Consider the following 19,532-nt stretch of genomic DNA (forward strand, 5'->3'; position numbering starts at 1 on the left):
ATTTCAGCCATAGAACGACATGTTAGGCCCTAATCTAAGTGAATGCCTACACTGGCCTTCCAGTTGGCTTCATAAAATGACTCCATCGGCTACTTCTCTTAGCAGCAAAGACTTCGAGGCTGTTTGTCATTAAAAGGGTAGTACTTTTGACTAGAATAAGAGCCTAACTCTACTAAAAATGGACAAGAGAAACTATGGAGCAAAGATCTTTGCTGATACTGCAAATGGGATTTGGGGATATGTCACTGTTAATCATAAGCAAAAGCTATCCTTCAGATTGAGAACAATCAGTTCTTCAGAACCTGCTATAAACGATCACTCTGTATCTTTGCTTAACCAGTAAAGCACTATTTCATAACCAAATTGTCCCAATGGCCTAACCCAATCAGATGATTAGTGGCCCTAACCTATATACTTACTGCCAACCCTCAGGGTTATTTTGAAGGTAGGCAAGTAACAAGCATTTAAGGGCCTACTATGTTGGTACTATGCTAGGTATCACGGATACGGATACAAACAAAAAAATTATCCCTGCCCTCGAGGAGCTTACAATCTAAGAGGGCCAGATAATAGCTGAAGTCCTGGCTAGGGAGGAAATGAAGGCTGAAGATACTAGAAGCAGCCTTTCTGGTAATGTTAAATAACAAACACAACAACAAAGGTCTAGTTCTGTTCAGGGTATAGCCTGGCAGATCTCTCGCATAAGAACAAAGTAAGTGAAGACAAACCGAGTCTAAAGGTTCCTTCTCTCACTGAAATGAGGAGGAGGACAATTTTTAGTTTCAAATATAATCGAATTGATCAAACCAATCCATCTTTGCTCCCTCCACAGCACTTCCTACAAAAAGTCATCCGGCCCCTCACTGATGACTTCCAGCACCAGGGAGCTCACTGTTAGAAAGTATGTGCTTATACCACACTCAAATCTGTCTCCCTCTACCTTGAGATCCCTGGCTTTGGAGCTAGGCATCAACTAGTCCAGATTAACTGCCCTTGTAAAGTAAGTCAAAGAGCCAGGCTTCCTCCCAGGTCCCCTGACTCCAAAGCCAGGCTTCCTCCTCCAGTATTTGTTCTGCCCTCTCGGGCTAAACAGAATACACTAATATTCTTCCACACGATAGTCCTCCAAATGCGTGAGGACAAGGATCAAACTTCCCTCAAGTCTTCTTTTCATGATCTTTTCCAGATTCCAGATTCCATTTCCTTTTTGTGATTCTTCACAGACATTTTCCAGATCTTTCACCAGTCTGGACTCCCTTTCTCTGAATGAACTCCAGTTGGTCAACATTCTTCTTAAAATGTGAAGCTCACATCTGAATGTAACACTTTAGAAAGCTGCTGGTTAGTAGAGTGGACAGAAAGGCCCAAGATGACAATGAAGTGGTCATTTACTTAGCAGTCACATTACAATGAACTTTTAGAGTCTTCCCACACAAACAGCTGTTAAATGTAGGTTTCTACACTTTTTACTTGGCAAATTTTAATTTTTGTTTGTTTTGTGGGGCAGTGAGGGTTAAGTGACTTGCCCAGGGTCACACAGCTAGTAAGTGTCAAGTGTCTGAGGCCAGATTTGAACTCAGGTCCTCCTGAATCCAGAGCTGGTACTTTATCCATTGTACCATCTAGCTGCTCCCTAAATTTTAATTTTCAAACCAAGGGTAAGGTTTTATATTGACTGTTGTTAAATTTCATCTCTCTAGTGTGGGGTCATTGTTCCAAGTCTGATTCAAGACCTCAAATCTTCACTTCTGGAATCCAATAGAATATTCACATTTCCCATTTCATGGCAACTGCATGTTTAGTAATCATACTTGTTACATCTTCATCCATGTCATAGATAAAAATCTTTTTTTGGCTTCTCAACAGTGTATCATTTTAATTTTAATTATAATAACCATTGCCTGCTACAGGGAAAACTGACAAAAGTAAAAGTTTGCGGGGGATTTTGTGTGTTTTTAAGCACTGTTGCAACACTGTATTCCTGATAATTTAGTAAACTGAAACTAAGAGTAAATGAATGATACATATCTAAAAACATTATGGTTATGCTGTTAGTGGCCACTGGACTTTGGACTAGTCCCAGACCTCGATCTAGATTTTAACCTATACCTAGACTGTGATCTTGACTGGGATTTGTATTTGATTGGGATTTGGATCTAGCTGGTTCTTTTTACCTTGATTCCTTTTCGTATCTTGAGCCTGATTTATAATGTGTTTTGAAATCTGTTTTAGAAGTGCCTCTAGTTTTGGTGTGAGATGCAGACTTAGAACGTGATTTAGCCTTCATTTCTTTCTTGGGCTGGAACTTGGATTGTGATCTTGAATTGGATTTACAGCTCGAAAAAGACCGGTTTCGGTGTTTGTATCTATCATTGTCTGAATGGCTTCTGCTACGGCATGGTCTTCCACTAGGACTATAAGATGGTTCCACTAGGACTATTAGATCTTCTGTAATTGTAATCAAAAGAACAACTCCTAGACCTCTTCCTTTCGTAACTTTGGCTTCTGGATCACCTATATCTGTCATGGTCATCTTAGCGAGAGGAGCCTTATACATTTCTTCAGCTTCCTTGACTTTCATTTGATTTGGTGTTTTGCGATCCCCTTGTGCAATTCTATTTGATGTCCACAAATCCATTTTCGGTCCAAATTATGCAGGGCATCTTTAGCATCATGAACATCTTCAAACTGAACATAAGCAAATCCTCTTGGATGACAAGTGTAGAAATCAAGTGGCACATACACATCAACTATGGGACCGTAACTATCAAATTCCCAGTGCAAGTCTTCAGACCTGGTGTCATCGGCCACATTCCTCACAAACAGGGATGCGTTGGGCAGGCTCAGGTAGTGGGACATGGCAGTGGTGAATGGGGCATGAGGTGTGGAGGGCATGAGGCAGCGGCAGCAGCGACAGATAAAAGTATTTTTAATGGGATAGTGCCAGGTACCTCAGAGCTCTTTAACATACTACTTTAGGAACCTGTCCTGCCTATGGAAAATGATCCATTAAACAATTCAATTAAATAAGCATTTGTTAAGTTCGGCACCGTGGGGATATAAAGACAAAAATGAAACATTTTTGTTTCTCAGGGAGCTTACATTTAATGCTCTTTGGTGGATTATTGTCTAACCTGCTACAAATTCACCTTTATCTACTATTATTCAGCCTATGTTAGTCTACCTTGGGTATAAGGAGAACACAATAACCTGGAAATGCTTAACTGAAATCAAGATATACTATGTCTGCAGCATTTCCTTGACCTATTAATCTTATTTAAAGAAGAAGGAGAAGAAGAAATTACACAAGAAATTAGTTTGGCATGATTTTTTTGTGAACCCATACTGGTATGTAGTGGTTACTGCACAAATCATTTGCTTAAAATTCATTTGAGAATATTTTTTGGGAATAACATCAAATTCACCACACGACAAGTTTTCAGAATCTACCCTTTCGGGAAAGAATCAAGTAATATGACCATCTCTAGTATTGTGGTCACTCTCCTCATCCCAATATCTCTTCTGTAAGTTCTTTCAGTAGTATCTTTATATAGAATTAATTTGAGTCTGAAACCTTGAATTACCTTTACACTGATAGGAACTCTCTTACTGCCTATGGCTTCAGTTACCTTTTCAACATGGTTTTTTCTACCCTTTCTATTTTGAAGATCATTTTTCTTGATACAGAAGCAAAAGAGAATTTGAGTAGTTTTGCCTTAATAAACATGCCATCTATTCCAAACAATAGTCCTTTTTCTTCCTTGTCCCCACTCCTTCTATAATACATATATAGGTATAATTTGTAATTATCCAGCCAGAATTTCATTTTTAGCTCCTTCGATGCCTTGAATCATATTAACTTTTAAGTCTCCGCTCTGTAACCATGAGGGCAACTAGATAATGAAGTGGATAGAGCATCATGCCTGGAGTTAGGAAGACTCATCTCCCCAAGTTCAAATCTGTCCTCAGACATTTACTAGCTGTGTGACCCTGTTTGCCTAGTTTCCTCATCTATAAAATCAGTTGGAGAAGGAAATGACAAACCACCCCAGCACCTTTGCCAGGAAAACTCCAAATGGGGTCACAGAGAGTCAGGCACGAATGAACAACAACAAATGTAATCATGTCGATTGTTCCTCTGAATTTTCTGAAATATGCTTCCCTGAAGTCTAAAAATGTGACTGGCTATTATCAACATTCACCTTCCTCTGGTAGGATGAATTCTGTCACGACACACTCACTTTCTCCTGAGATTCCTGTTTCCCAACCAGCAATTTCCTTTTTCATTCAAATTAAGCACAGAACAGAAACTTACGGCTTCTTGAACATTTTTTTTTTCTTTCTGATCACAGTTTTACCTTCTTGATAGAAGATGTAGGTTACAATCTTGTCTTTGACCAGGTGTGACCACAGACAAGTCATTTAACCTCTCTCAGCCTTAGTTTTCTAATCATAAAATGGGTATAACTGTACCCACAGCATACACCCATAGGGTTGTTGTGAGGCACCAATGAATATTATATAAAGCACTTTGAAAACTTTAATATGAGCATCAATTATTATTGTTATCATTATGGAAATCCATAGGTCTCTTCCCATCTTCTTTGGAAGAAACCTTTGTTCTTCAGTCCCTACTTTTGTCTGATATCAAAATGAGTCACTTTCTCAAATGATATGGAAGAAGATGTAAGGAAGGCACGGGAATGGGTGGGCTAGGGGGCAGCTTCTTTACCTTCTGAGAACTGAACTGTCGAGAAGGCGAGTCAGCAATTCATCAGGTGCTGTATTTGCATGTTTGAAGTTTCTTGCCCCTAATCTTACCTTTTGATTATACTGGTCGATTGTTGATTTTGTAGTCCGTATTAGAAAGTTATTGGCATATATCCTCCATACGGATGGCTTGTCTATAGTGTACTTCAATTCTTACTTAGGATAGGTCATGGGTTTAAAAGCTGGAAGGTATCTAAGAGGAAATCCATTCTAACCTCCTTATTTTATAGATGAGGAAACTGAGACCCACAGAGATTAACTTGCCCAAAGGCACACTGGTATAGCAGAGGCAGGATTCAAACCCAACTCTTTGGACTCCAAGTCTGACACTTTGGGTCTATGCCTCTCGTTTACCCTTACCCGATGCTTTCTACCATGTTTCTATCTCAGGCTTGTGAATTTCTCTTGCTTCTTGGCAAACAGTGCTACTACCCAACCCTTTTCTATTAAGTGCTTCTTTTGAAAAAAGCATATTTTTTCATTGACATATTCTATTTAAGAGTTCTGTTCCCACCAAGCACATATCTACCTCACATTAAAAGTTCAAGTTCACTTCCTTACTCTGCTCTGTATTGTGTTATCTAGGTATCTATCACCACAAAGCCTTCACGACTTTCTTCTCCACCCTTTTTCCCTTTGAATACCTGGACACTTCCTCCAATGTTATTACTGTTTTCTGTGCTAGGCTGCTTCTCCACAGTGCTCCAGAACGGGATCGTGCTACTCTGTTAAGTCGTCCAGGTTCACTTTTTCTGGAAAGTGTCCCATATTTGTTGTGCAGTCCTAGCAATACAGACTTGCTTTTTCTTCTACTCTGTGTCATCTTCCTTTATGCACCAACCTCTTGACCATGTTCATTCCCCAGGATTCCTGAAGAGCTTCCCCTCTTGGATCACTTATTTCATACTCCTTTGGAGCTTCCATCCTCTCCAATTATCTAAAGAATAAGAGGCCTTTCCCAAGCCCTTTTACCTTCTCTTCCATCACAAAGACCATTGTGTAGTGAGTCAATGTTACAGATGTAGCATCATCTTTCAGTCTTTCCCAATTCCTAGAAAACGAGTAGGCTTAATTTCCTAAGAAAATGTGATTGCCTTCAAGAGTATTCCACGGGCTTAGCTCAGAGTCCTCCCACTCTATTTTATCCAAGTTGGTGTTTCAAAAGGAATTCTTTCTTAATGCCTACAAATAGCATTTCAGTGTCCTGCACAGTAGGCATTTAAGAAATGTTTGCCGAGAATAAATATAGAATACGTTCACCTTTTAAATACTTAGCCAAAATATATTCAACTCAAGAAGGTGCTCTGATCTCTAACTCATTTTAAAAACCAACCAACTAGATAACCTTGTATAAAAAAAAGGCAAATCCTTCAGAGAATTCTTAGGCACCATATACACAACCCTTGTAAGTATTACTGAGGTCTTTGCATCCCAGAACTATTATTGTCATTGGGAAAATGATCTAGGAGACCAAGAGGCCAAAGTGACACACTGCAACTTGAGAGAAGAAAACTGAGCAAATGCCATGGTCACTAAAATATCAAACTCCAAACAGCATTTTCTTTCTAGGACCCTCTGGGGAAATAGTAGTGGCTGCCTCCAAACTTGGCTAAGGGCGAAGGCAGAAGCTATCTGCACGGGGACCACGACCAAAACACAATGTGCAGTGATGGGTTGGAAATGGCAGCCATGCTAGTTTTCTTCACTATATTACTATTTTTACCTTATCATGTTAAAAAGAACTAAGAAAAACAATGGAGACAGCAGTCTTTCTCTAGCTGGCATAAGGATTCAGAGGGGCCTTGCCCCAAATGGACCAAACTTTAATTCTGCTCCCAGTATCAACATTAAACATTTTACTGTACAAGGATAAAGTGGAACACAAGAGATAAGGATAAGGTAATATTTTTTGCCAGCTCTAAAATTCTAGAATTTAAAGGAAAGTCATGTCATTTTAATTAAAGCAAGATTAAGTCTTTTCTTTTCTTTTCAGCAGCTGGAAGCCTTAGCTAGGCATGACCAGTCTCCCCTGCAGGGCCCTAATCGGCCGTTTGTTAGGAATGTGCCCAATACTAATTTCAGAACAAAGCTGGAGAGCCCAAGGAAGTGAGGGGCACTGGGCTAGCAGACTGAGCAGTGATGCTCAGAAACATGTTCGACCCTTTCTTCGGAATGCCAAAAAAAGGATGGAGAAAACAGGGTCGCTATGACTCATGGACAATCTCTAGGACACTGCTCTCTTAGCACAGAAGCACCATCTTTCCTCAAATTATGTTTTGGTTTTTGCTTTTTGCCAAGTTAGTGCAATGTAACAGTAAGAGCTCCCATTTCCGGAGCACTCAAAGGTCTCCACATTTCTTGGGTTTGGTGGGCCTTCGGGTTCCTGCACATTCCTCATAGGCCATCCATGCCCTTCCCAGAGCCAGGGCTAGATCTGCCCCTCGCTGCTGCTCTGGCCAAGTAGAATGAGCTAGGGCATCCATTCAAATCAAACAGATTTTCAAAATGCTTCTCACTCCTTTTCATGTCATACTCCTTTTAAAAAAATTTTAAAAATTTTTAAATTTTAAATTTAATTAAATTTTTTTTTCATGTCATACTCCTTTGCAGAAATTCCCTCCCTTCTCCCCTGCCCAAGCCCAGTCTGTGTGTTTGCCCATGGGTGCACTGCTCTCTTCCTGGCAAGCTGGGTCCTTTCCTGGAGAGCTCCCTGCACTGTCACAGCATCAGGCACGGCGGAAGGGGGCAAGGAAGGGCGAGGGGACCCAACACGAGCATTAATGAAAAGAAGCATGCAGAATTACCTGGAGAACCTGCTGCTAACAACTCTGTTCTGTTGACAACAAAGGTACGAGACAGGGACAAAGGAACTGAAAAAGGGAGAGAACAAGGGTGAGATTCTGTCAAAAGGTGAGGAAGGAAATTTAAACTGTTAGGGGAGAAAAGCTGGTTCCTGCTCTCTAGGAATTCAGAAGCATTAATAACCTCCAGAAACACAAAGACTATATAGTCTCTATAATAAGGAAGAAACACGCTGCTTTCAAAGAGGAGAAGGAAGAGGAGGAGAAAAAAAGCATTCCTTTTCCTCTTCACTAACCCATAAATCTCTTAAGCTATTTAATACCCAATTCCAGTTTACATTTCAAAACATGCTGTTCTGAAGGACTTACAAACACACACGGCAGTGCAGGAGGGTAACAGTTAGTCCAGCCAACAAAAGACCATGAAGTGAACAAGTGCCAAACTGGGACTGGGGACATTTTCAACTCAAGAAAGAAAAAAACAAGCATTTGACCCACACACTTGGCAGTATCACTGTCTTCAGCAAGCACTTTGCTGCTGCTCTCTTCGTTTCCATTTTTAATTAGTCCAATTATAAATGATTTGACCTGCCACCACTTCAAATCCTTTGCAGAAGAAGGAGGCAGGTTATAAATCCTAAATAAACAAACAAATGTTATGATCTATTTGCAGTTTTCTTTTGTTAAAGACTATAAAGCATTCCTATGGAAAGATAATCCAAAAAAGATATCGTGGCCCTCTGGCCAGTGTCATCAGCACCAAGTAACTGAAAAGGGCCTTTTACAATGGTCCCAGTGGTGAGAAGCATCCTCTCCCAATGGGCCTTGGGTAGGTCTTATGGGATGTTTATTATCTATTTACGTTTATTAGTCATTGGAATGAGAATCTCAGACAGGAGCTGTATCTGATTTAAAAAAAATTAGAGGATGATCATTTTGAAATTCCTGTTCTAAATGATGTATTTGCAGCAGATGCTCAACATTTAAAACCCTAGCAAGTCATGCTTGTAAAGGAGACTGAGAGTTGGAAGCATCACAGAGAGCAGAGCCCCCGCCTGCCTGGGTTCTGGTGTGGCTGGTCTGGTGAACTCATGTGACCCTGGAGAAGTTTCGGCCCTTATGTGGCTCCGTCTGCTTCTGAGTGCTGGAAGGGCTGGATTAAAATGCCTTCTAACATTCCTTGAAACATTCTCTGAACCTGGGACAAGCCGCGAGGGGATGCCTGGACCAAGGGCTTTCCCTGCACCTGCCTCCTTTCCCATCACTCGCAAGTTTCACCCCCTTTCCCTCAGGGCCAGGGCCATTTCAGGAGGAACTGCCCTACGGCCAGGTGCTTGGAGATCGGCTCTCTCCGGGGGGCAGTGAAGCCGGTCTGTCTGGAGGAAGGGGGCGAGAGGCCCCAGGCTGCGGACCCTCGGCAGAGCACCTCCGGGTAGAACACCCCGGGAGATCGCCTAGCTTACACACATGGGCCTCGGAGCGCGAGGTTCTGGCCACGGTCCGCAAGGTGGCGCCCTAGCACCACCTCTAGGACACGCTGCGGACAGCCTGGGACAGACAGAGGCCGGAACGGGAGAGGGGAGCGGGGAGGGGGGAGGCTGGGGCTGCGGCCCGCGCTTACCTGGAGCCGCCGTGAGTGCCATCACGCCATAGTAGGAAAAAGCGCTCGCTTCAAACTTCATCCCTTCTTTCCCAGCTTCAACTTCCACTTTCCCCTGGGGGAGAAACACAACAGGACAGTCTCACAGCCCCGCCTGGTGGGCAGATTGGAGGTGCCATTCCCACCTCCCCGGGGAGGGTCAGGTGCGGGGTGGGGGGGTGGGGGGGCTCTGGTCTGCCTCTCTACTTAGAAAAAGGCCAAGGCTCAGCATTTTTTTAAAATGAAGCTTGGTTTTGGCTATTGTTTGAACTACACGCTGAAAGTGTCTTCGGTTTCTGGCCATGGCCACTCCATATACAGATATAGAACTATATATGTAATATACAGATACACACACACACACACATATATTGATCCTACCTCCAGTCATGTCTTTGTTTATTCATCATTTTAAAGAGAAAACATTTTCAACAATCCACATAAAAAATGTCTTTTCCATGCAAAAATGACATTCTCAATCCACTGTTGATTTTGGATAGCATTGCCTGCATTCTTATAACACCGTAGGTTTAGAGCAGGAAAAACCCTTGGACCTCTTCATTTATAGACTAAGGCTCCTTGAAATGAAATGACTTGCCCAAATTCACCCAGATAAGAAAGGAAATGCTGGAATTTTAACCCAGGGTCTCCAATTCTAAAATCGATGTTCTTTCTACTAAACCATGAAAGTAATACTCTGCCAGGTATCTCTCAGGAATGGGAAATACACTTAGGACATTATGATATAACCTGAAGCTAGAAAGCAAAGCAAACAAATGTGGCTGGGCACAAAGCTGGGATCATAGCTGTGCTAAGGCAGAGTGGTATTCCGAATCCTAAGCAAATGATGTCTCCAGAACTAAGGCTCTGTCTGTAGTCCTTCCTCTCCCAGACAACCACCAGCGTCCTAATTTGGTGCCAACGCCATCAGCATCGCCCCATCTTCACAACCAAGGATTGGTAACTTGAGACTGGATCCTTCTAGTAAATGGAGCTCAGCTGAGATGACTCAGCCCTTCTCTTCCCATCTCCTTCCTTACCCTGTCTATATCTACCTCTTTGCTACCTGGTAAAACTTCATTTGAGTGGAAAGTTAAATTCTGGGCCTCTAAACAAAGGAATAAAAAGACAGACAGACAGACACACAAACACACACCCCTTCTCCCAAGCCCATTCTCAGAAAACATTTTCAAGTTCCACTTTCTCAAAGTCTTTTTAGAGTCAGAGAACTGCAGAATTAGAAGGGATCGCAGACTGATCTTACATTGCAGGCAGAACAGAATCAAACAATAAATATTCACTGAATGTTTACTCTGTGCAAGGCTCCATACCAGACACTGTGAAGGGGAGGGGGGAGAAGAGGAGCAAAGGCAAACTCATAACCTCAAGGTACTTAGAATCTCACTGACAAGAACTGTTTTTCCTTTTGGACTCCATATATTAGGAAGGACATGGACAAAGTGGAGCATTGTCAAAGGAAGAACGGCAGGACAGTGAAGAGGTTAATGGACAGGAAACATAGCATACTGTCAAACAACTGATATGTTACTTTTGCTCAATTGATTTTTCTTTTTTCTTTTTTTTTAACAAGGGGTGTGCAGAGGGATATATTTGGAAATAAAGGTGATATAAAAACAAAAGATAGAAATAATTTTTTAAACATTTATTAAGCACCTACTATATGTCAGGTACTGTGCCAATTTTGGGAAAACAAAGGTAAAAACAAACATACAGAAAAATAAATATATATGAAGCAGATATAGAAAAATTTCTATGGGGGAAGGCAGTAGCAACTGATGGTGGAGAGGGGGAGGCAGACCAGGTCAGGATTGCTAGAACTCTCAAAGAAGCTGAACTCTGAAGGAAGCTACTAGGGATACTGTGGGGTATAAGTGAGGAGGAAGAACATCTCAGGCCTGAGGTGTGGGAGATGAAATGTCACATACACAAAATGGCAAGTGAGCCAACTTGACTATAACACAGAATATATGAAGGGGAAGAACTTGCAATAAAGCGTCAAAAGGTAGGTTTGACCTCTTTGGAAAGCAATTTAGAACCACAACTCAAAAGTCACCAATTGGCATACTTTTTGATGCAGCAAAACTATTGGGTCCAGGAAAAAAATATAAAAACAATTATAGCAGTTCTATTTGTTGCAGCAAAGAACTGAGAAATTGAGGGGTGCCCATCAATTGGCAGACAGCTGAACAAATTATGGCCTATGAATATAATAGAATATTATTGTGCAGTAAGAAATGATCAAAGGGAAACCTTGTATGAATTGATTCAAAGTAAAGGGAGCAGAACTATTTAATAATAACAATACTTTAGAGAAAAATAATCCTAAAAGACTTATAGATGAAATAGCAGATTCCAAAAGACTAACTAGTTACCTCCTGACAAAGAAGTGATAGACTCAAATTGAAGAATGAGATATATTTTTGGATATGACTAATGTGTGGATTTGTTCTGGTTTTTGTTTTTCCTTTTTTTTTTTTACCTCCAATGGAGGGGTGCTGGCAGTAGTAGGGTGAAGGGAAAGAAAGGGAAGGGAAGAGAAGAGGGAAGGGGAAGGAGAAGGGAAGGGAAGGGAAGGGAAGGGAAGGGAAGGGAAGGGAAGGGAAGGGAAGGGAAGGGAAGGGAAAAGGACAAGGAAAGGAAAGGGGAAAGGAAAGAAAAGGGGGAAAGGAAAGGAAAAGGAAGGAAGGACAAAATGGGGAGAAAGGAAGAAAGAAAAAGAAGGGATGGAGGGAAAGAAGAAGGGAAAGGAAAGAATGGATAAGGTCATTGAAGCATATATTTTTTTTAATTCACAGAAGCAAACAGAAAATTCAAAAGAAAACAAATGATCAGGACAAGCTGCATCTATTACATACTCACAGAGAAAAGGAAACTACATTACAGAGATTCAGTTTCATGTCCTATCTTCATTATCTATTATACTTTGTGTATGGAAGTGCTCATTTTATTTGGTGTAAAATCCAGAATAAATAACATATTTTAAGGTAAACTGGAGGGGGCAGCTAGGTGGTGCAGTGGATTAAGCACGGGCCCTGGATTCAGAAGTACCTGAGTTCAAATCCAGCCTCACACACTTAACACTTATTAGCTGTGTGACCCTGGGTAAGTCACTTAACCCCCATTGCCCCACAAAAAATCAAAACCAATACCAAACCAAACAAAAACCCCAAAACAAAATAAGGCAGGTTGGACCCAGATTGTGAGGTGTTAAAAGTCAAACAAAGGAGTCTGTATTTTAATCCTAGAAGAGGGAGCCACAGGAGTTTCTTGAGCAGAATAGTAACATGGCAAATCTGTGCTATAGGAATATCAATTTGGTAGTTGTATGAAGGATTAGGAAGAGGAGAGACAAGAGGTGATGAGGGCCTGGAGAGACGGGGAAGGATATGAGAGATGTGAGCATCAACTGGTGGAACAAAGAATATCTAGCCTGGAGAAGAAAAGACTTGGGGGCAGCGCATGACAACTATCTTTAAATATTTAAAGGGATACCATGTAAAAGAGGGTTTAGATTTGGTTTTTTTTGGCTCCAACATACAGAAATTAGACCAAATGGTGGATATTGCAGAGAAACAGACTTTGGTTCCATATAAGGAAAAGCTTCCTAACAATGAGAGTTAACCCCAAATGGAATGGTCTGGTTAGAGTTTTTGGAATGTTGTAGAAGAGATTCCTGTTCTGGTTGTCAGTTGGGCTATTTGACTTTTGAAGTCTCTCACCTCTGAGATACAACCTATGGTCCTATGTCATAAGTCAAATATATTAAGATCTTACAAATACCACATAGTCGTGTGTGAGAAGTACCTAATGATAGATAGTAATGGCTAGAGAAATTCAGAAGAAAGGAATATGCAGGATTTGAACTGAGCCTTAAAGGATGGGTAGGATTGAGAGAGGTGAAGAAAAGGGGGAGGGCATTCCATAGAGGTGAGAATGATCCTATGGCCTGAGATTCTAAAAAAGAAAACGGCTCAATAAACTATTAGTATGATAAAAAGGGAAGAAGAAGTCTTGCAAACTAGAATGATCTTTCAAGCAACAGGACATCTCTGCCTTAGCCACACACCCTCCCCTGCTTGGTACCTTGCTTCCTCCTCTTACTCTATCCCGTTTCTAGAACTGCCTGAATGTGCCAGGCCAAGTCCTGGAAACAACCTATAACAAGGTTATGGAGAAATCCCTCTTCCTGCTATTGTTTAAAGACCACTGGGCATGAGGATCTATGGTGATATCCACAGTTTTATCTCTTCCCTATTCTCCATTCCACCATGGAGTCTTTGAGCCTGGGTGTTGGGTGGGCGGGGCAGGGGGAGACAGGGAAAGTGATGGTGGTCAGTGTGCTACCCTAGCTTTAGAGGGGTTAATACTGCCCAAGTTTTTTGTTTTGTATTGTTGTGGGTTTGTTTTTTGGGGGGGAGGGGGGAGGGGGGAGAGAGATGTTGCTCTGACCCTTTCCTCCACGCTCACTTGGGATGCCCATAGTTAAGTCACAAGGTCTTCCCTACATTACCACATCTAAAAGGGCAGTGAGGTAGTGCAGCAGATAGAGTGCCAGACTTAGAGTAAGGAAGACATTAATTCATTTCTCACTTATACATTTACCAGCTGTGTTATCCTGAGAGGTTAGGCCCCCTGGCCTCTCTCTGCCACAGTTTGTAAAATGGGGATAATATTAATACCTATATCACAAGGCTTTAAGCATCAAATGAGATAACATGTAAAGTGCTTTGCAAATCTTGAAATTCTATGTAAATGCTATTACTACTGCTGCTTTCAGCATTGACTGGCTCATCTAATTCTCTGAAGCTCCTTTAAATCTCAGTCATGGATCAGAGTATGTCGATCTATGGGTATATAAGTGGTTACATGGTGAACTTTCTGATGAACTCAGATTTCATTTTCATTGAAATCTTTTGTTTTTATATGACCTTGATTTCTGAATATATCCCTTTCTCCCCAAGAGAGCCATTTATAAAAGGAGTTCAGAAAAACCAACCATGTGTCTGACAATATATGAAATATTCCACACTCATGGTCCCCTACCTCTGCAGAAAAAAAAATGGAGGAAAGTCTATTTTTTCAACTCTTTCTCTAGGGTTAAGCTTAGTTACACTAGACTGTTCAGTATAGAATGGTGCATAACAGAATTCATGAGTGGAATGGAACTAAAAGAATAATGCCTAGAAAGCTTAAATCCCAAATGAGTTAAAGTTTATAAAAACCATTAAATCCACAAAAATACTTTTAGAGTTATGATCATCAAGAAAGGTAATAAAAAAGAAATATGCCTGCTGTCTGGGATCCATGGGATTATAGTAAGAAATGACAGAATTAAAATCAGAACAACTTAGCTGCTATTTTCCTAGTATTTTCTCTTAAAAAATGACATTCAGTCTGAAAACAAAAATTGTTACCAGTGAACTGAGATTCAAGATTAGGAGACAGTGGTTTTAATGAGTTCAAGTCACCTGGCTCAGACAAATTACATACCCGAGTACCGAGACTGCTGAATCACTCTCTGATCTTTGAGGGATGGTGACAAAAACTGAAGAGAAGCAATGGAATTGGACAAGGGCAATAACCCAATTTTCAAAAACAGCAGGAAGGTGGATTCTGTTTAACTATAGACAAATAAGTCTGATGTCGAGATGTCAACACTTCAATTGATACATGAACTCGGTTGGATAATAAATGCAAGATAGATGACTATAAGTAAGCTGTTATTTTTTTTAAGAGATCGATAAATAACACAATGTCTAAGTAAGGGTACTGTGGAAAAGGCTTCACAATAACTCAAAGTAAGTACTGTTTTATTAATAAAAGACAAATTCACAAATCGTTGGGAACTTTGGCTCAAAGCAAAGGAAGACTTTGTAACCCTTCAAGTTGTTAAAGAGTAGGCTAGGCTGACGCAGAGGGAATGCACCGCAGCCCTTCCACTGGAGCATGATGTAGTGGAGAGACTAGATGGCAGCAGCTGCTAAGGTTCTTCCTAACAGTGAGATTTTCTAAGTCTGTGATAAACCTTTGTTGGGCCTCCCTAATAACAGTGCAGACTCTTCTCTATAATGTTATTCATTTCCTCCTCCACATCTTAGCTACTGGAGTCAGAATGCCCTTTAACATTTCTGAGCACTGCTGCATCACCTGAACAGTTTGTCTTTTCTCTCTTATTCTTGCTATATATCCAGGCCTTCTCCATTTCCAATCATGTATTTCCTCATGTGTCGCTCCTTGCACACAAATATCAATAGGAATATATTAGAGTCTACTTAAGTCTACCATACATCTATCCACTACCCTTTGATTGACTTACTTGATTTGGTTGAGTGTGTGTAAGCATGTACATATATACACACATATAAATCTGGGTGGGTAGGTAGCATAGTCATCAGGCCTGGATTGAGGAAGACTCATTCCAAGTTCAAATCTGGCCTCGGACACTTAATTAGTTAATGTGGCCCTGGGCAAGACACTTAACCCTGTTTACCTCAGGTTCCTCATTTGTAAAATGAGCTGGAGAAGGAAATGACAGGACTTGAAGTCAGGTCTTCCTGGCTCTGTTTATACTTCTATTCCCAAAGTCAATTAATTGAAAACTTTTCTTTTACTTAACTTCACTTTTTTAAAAAAATTGAAATTGAGTTTTAATTTTAGTAAAGTGTTTTAAACTTTATATCTTGCTCAACTTCATTCCAAGGATCCAGGTCAGCAAATATTTTCATATGGAAATTCCTTTGACTAAGGCAGAAGACTATAGACAATTAGCCCTGAGATTAGAAATAAAAAATGAAATATAATCAGTGAACCAATTCTTCCTCCCTGTAAATATTTACATTTAGTCTATAATGTGGATAGAGCTCTGGTTCTGGAAGAAAGAGGACCTGAATTCAAATCTGGCCTCAGCCATTACAGGCACTAGCTGTGCCACCCAAGGCAAGTCACTTTACCCTGTTTGCTTCAGTTTCTCATCCATAAAAGGAGCTAGAGAAGGAAATGGCAAACCATTCCAGTACCTTTGTCAGGAAAACCCCAAATGGGGTCATAAAGAGTAGGATACAACTAATAGACTAAACAACAACAACAACAACATAATAATAATACATATGTACATATGTACATGCTGGCTATATCTCATATCAAGTCTCTGGAAAAGGTATCAACATGGATAAAACACAAAACTACTGATTACATGGTCAAACGAGGAACACCGTGTTGCTCATTAGTTTGAGGTTTTTAAACTGTTTACAGAAAGGGAGGAGAGGAAGAGGGCAGGGGACAGCCTGTGTTGAAGGAGAGGTCAGAGGACAGTAGAGGGGGGATAGGGTCAATATGCCAAGGCTGTGATTATATTAATATAGCATTTATTTTTGTTTGTTTTTAATTTTTCCTTTTTGATTATATTAATATAAAGAAAAGATCTTCCTTATAGGTTATGAAATATTTTCTAATTCTGTGTCACTAAGGTTTTGGTTGTGGGTTGGTTTCCATTTTTGTTTCATATATTTTACTTCTTAGCAGTTAGTGAGGGCTAGGCCAGTAAATGCTATAAAATGCTCGGATTAGGAACAATCTTTAGATTTAAGTCCTATGCACTATTCTGTAAACTCAGCTTAAGCTAAACTAACTAGATCAGAGAATATTTCAGAAATTGATTTTTTAAATTATATTTTTAAAAAATCAGCAAAAATTCATCTTTTCTCCCTACAACTCCAATATTCTCCATTGAGGGCTAAATAAAAACAAAACTGCTGTCACAAATGTATAGTTAAGCAAAGAAAACGTCCACATTGGCCACATCCAGAAAAATATATCTCATTTAGTACTTTGCATTCTTCACTTCTTTATCTGGAGAGGAGGCAGGTGGCACAATGAGCAGAACACTAAGTCTGGAGTCAAACTCTGAGTTCAGATCTGGCCACATACACTAACCAACTGCCTCACCTGGGGCAAGTAATTCAACCTCTGTTTGCCTCAGTTTCCTCAACTGTAAAATGGGAATGGTAACAGCACCTACCTCTCAGGGTGGTTGTGAGGCTCAATGAGATCGTATTTCTACACTTGAAGTGTCTAACACAGAGTAGGTGTTTATATGAACACTGATTCATCTACATTCCTATCTAGTGGTAGGGAGCCTGTTTCACCATTAGTCCTCTGGCACAGTATGTGGTCATTACAATGATAAGAGTTGCTTATTCTTTCAAAGTTGCTTTTCTTTATCATATTAATGTCATTGTATAAATAGTTTTGGTTCTGTTCACTTCACTGCTTCAGTTTGCATAAGTCTTCACAGTCTGAAACCATCCCTTTTTCATTTCTTATAGCACAATAATATTCCATCCCATTTATATACCAGTACTTGTTCAGCCATTCCTCATTTGATTCCCATTTTTGCCATCTTGAAAAAAGCTATAAATATTTTTGCACATCCTTAGAGTTTGTTTTGCTTAAAACTAATCCCTCCCTTAAACTACCCTCCTTCTAATTCTCCCTCTTCCCATTTCCATGTTGCGTGTTTTGGAATATTTTAAATGACTAGCCTAATTTGAGGGAGCTAATCTGACTGGAGGACTAATCTGGGGACTTTTGACTATTTGGCTATCTGACTTCGTTAATTTAATATGGGCCGTTTATAAAGTTCCACCACACTGCTCCCAAACTGATAGACTAAAGATTAAGAAGCCTCTTAACCAAATAATCAAAGCAGAGTTTATTTATGAGATACTATTTAAAAGTAGAAATACAGGGAAATAAAGTGTACAACCTGACTGCTTTCCTGCGGTCTCTTTCCACTTCGTCTCTTTCGCACCTCCTGCTCTTCAACTTCTTGAATACAATAAGGGCCTTAGCGGCCTCCGGCCTCAGGGCAAGTTACACTTTTCCCCGGTTTGTATTAAGGCCTGTAACCTTGTCAGCCCAGTCTCTCCTTTTCCTAACCGAACTCTCCTCCGTCCTTGTCCGGGCTCCCCTCTAGTCAGCCTCTCTCCTAGTCCTTCCTCGAGTCTCCTTCCTCTAGTCCGTCTCCTCCATCGGTCTCCTCCAACGGTCTCCTCCATCCGTCTCCTTCCTCATCTCCTTCCTCCCGAGTCTATCTAACTCCCAGGTCTATATATACCTTTTCTTCTCTCCACTCAAATCTCGGGACTTCCTTCGCCACCACAGACCAAGCTAATCCGCCAGCCAGAGCTTCGACTGGTGGGGGGGGGGGGGGGAGCTTCGACTGGTGTGTGTGGGGGGTGCGCTCCAAGTTTCACGTGCCTCAGCACAGGCTATCCGGGATCCGCTCAGGTCAGAGGGAGCTGGGGGCTTTTTTTCCCCCCCAGCTGTCTGACCTGGCATCTTGTATAGCCCACGGGGCTTTTTCACTCAGCTGAAGCTGAGGAGGAGGGGGGAGAGACCCTGAGGGCCTAAGGCTTTCTAATCTCAGCCTAAAGGTAGGGTCCCCAAATCAAAATAAATTTCCACATGTGAGATGTATGTTTATTCCCTTCCTTGAACAATTCAGATGAACCTGAGTTTTAAGTGTCAGCCACTCCAACCCCCCCACCCCCTCCTTGTTTCTATAGATATCTACTTGCACACCCTGATTATGTGGGATGATTTCCCCATATCTTCCTTCCCTCCCTCTTCCCCCCCGTTATTCCTCTTCCTTTCTCTTTCCATTATTTTTTGTTTGTTTGTTTGTTTGTTTTTAGTGAGGCAATTGGGGTTAAGTGACTTGCCCAGGGTCACACAGCTAGGAAGTGTTAAGTGTCTGAGGCCAGATTTGAACTCAGGTACTCCTGACTCCAGGGCCAGTGCTCTATCCACTGCACCACCTGGCTGCCCCCCATTATTTTTTTAAGATCACCAAAACATAAGAGAATCACTCCCAGGCCTTCAGTCTACTTAGACTCTATGACCCTTGATAGTGATAGGCTTTAGGGAAGAACATATGTATCACTTCCCCATATTAGAATATAAGCAGTTTATCCTTGTTTAATACATTATCATTCATCTTTTGGGGGCAGCTAAGTGGCGCATTGGATAAAGCACTGGCCCTGGATTCAGGAGGACCTGAGTTCAAATCCGGCCTCAGAAACTTACTAGCTGTGTGACCTTGGGCAAGCCACTTAACCTTCATTGCCCTGCCCCCCCCAACAATACTTTATCAATGTTCAGTTGTGATTACCTTTTTAATGTTTCTCTTAACTCTTTTATTTAATTTCAAAGTTTTTTCATCAGGAATGCTTAGAAGCCCTCTATTTCATTAAAGCCATTCTCCCCATCCCCAACCCCACCCAAAAGGTACTAAGTTTTGC

The 19,532-nt window shown here is 41.0% G+C and overlaps 1 protein-coding gene and 1 pseudogene across 1 annotated transcript in view; both read right to left on the reverse strand.

Annotated features, from left to right (window-relative positions):
• CNNM2 (cyclin and CBS domain divalent metal cation transport mediator 2) overlaps positions 1-19,532 on the reverse strand; it is a 182,125-nt gene that overhangs the window by 6,119 nt on the left and 156,474 nt on the right. The window contains exons 5-6 of the mRNA XM_043982743.1: positions 9,193-9,286; positions 7,575-7,640 (exon numbers count right to left, since the gene is read on the reverse strand). Of these exons, the coding sequence (XP_043838678.1) occupies positions 7,575-7,640; positions 9,193-9,286 (160 nt within the window). The remainder of the gene's footprint in view (positions 1-7,574; positions 7,641-9,192; positions 9,287-19,532) is intronic.
• Positions 2,052-2,859, reverse strand: LOC122740488 (annotated as a pseudogene).

The sequence above is a fragment of the Dromiciops gliroides genome, chromosome 2 (assembly GCF_019393635.1).
Source record: "Dromiciops gliroides isolate mDroGli1 chromosome 2, mDroGli1.pri, whole genome shotgun sequence".
NCBI lineage: Eukaryota > Metazoa > Chordata > Mammalia > Microbiotheria > Microbiotheriidae > Dromiciops > Dromiciops gliroides.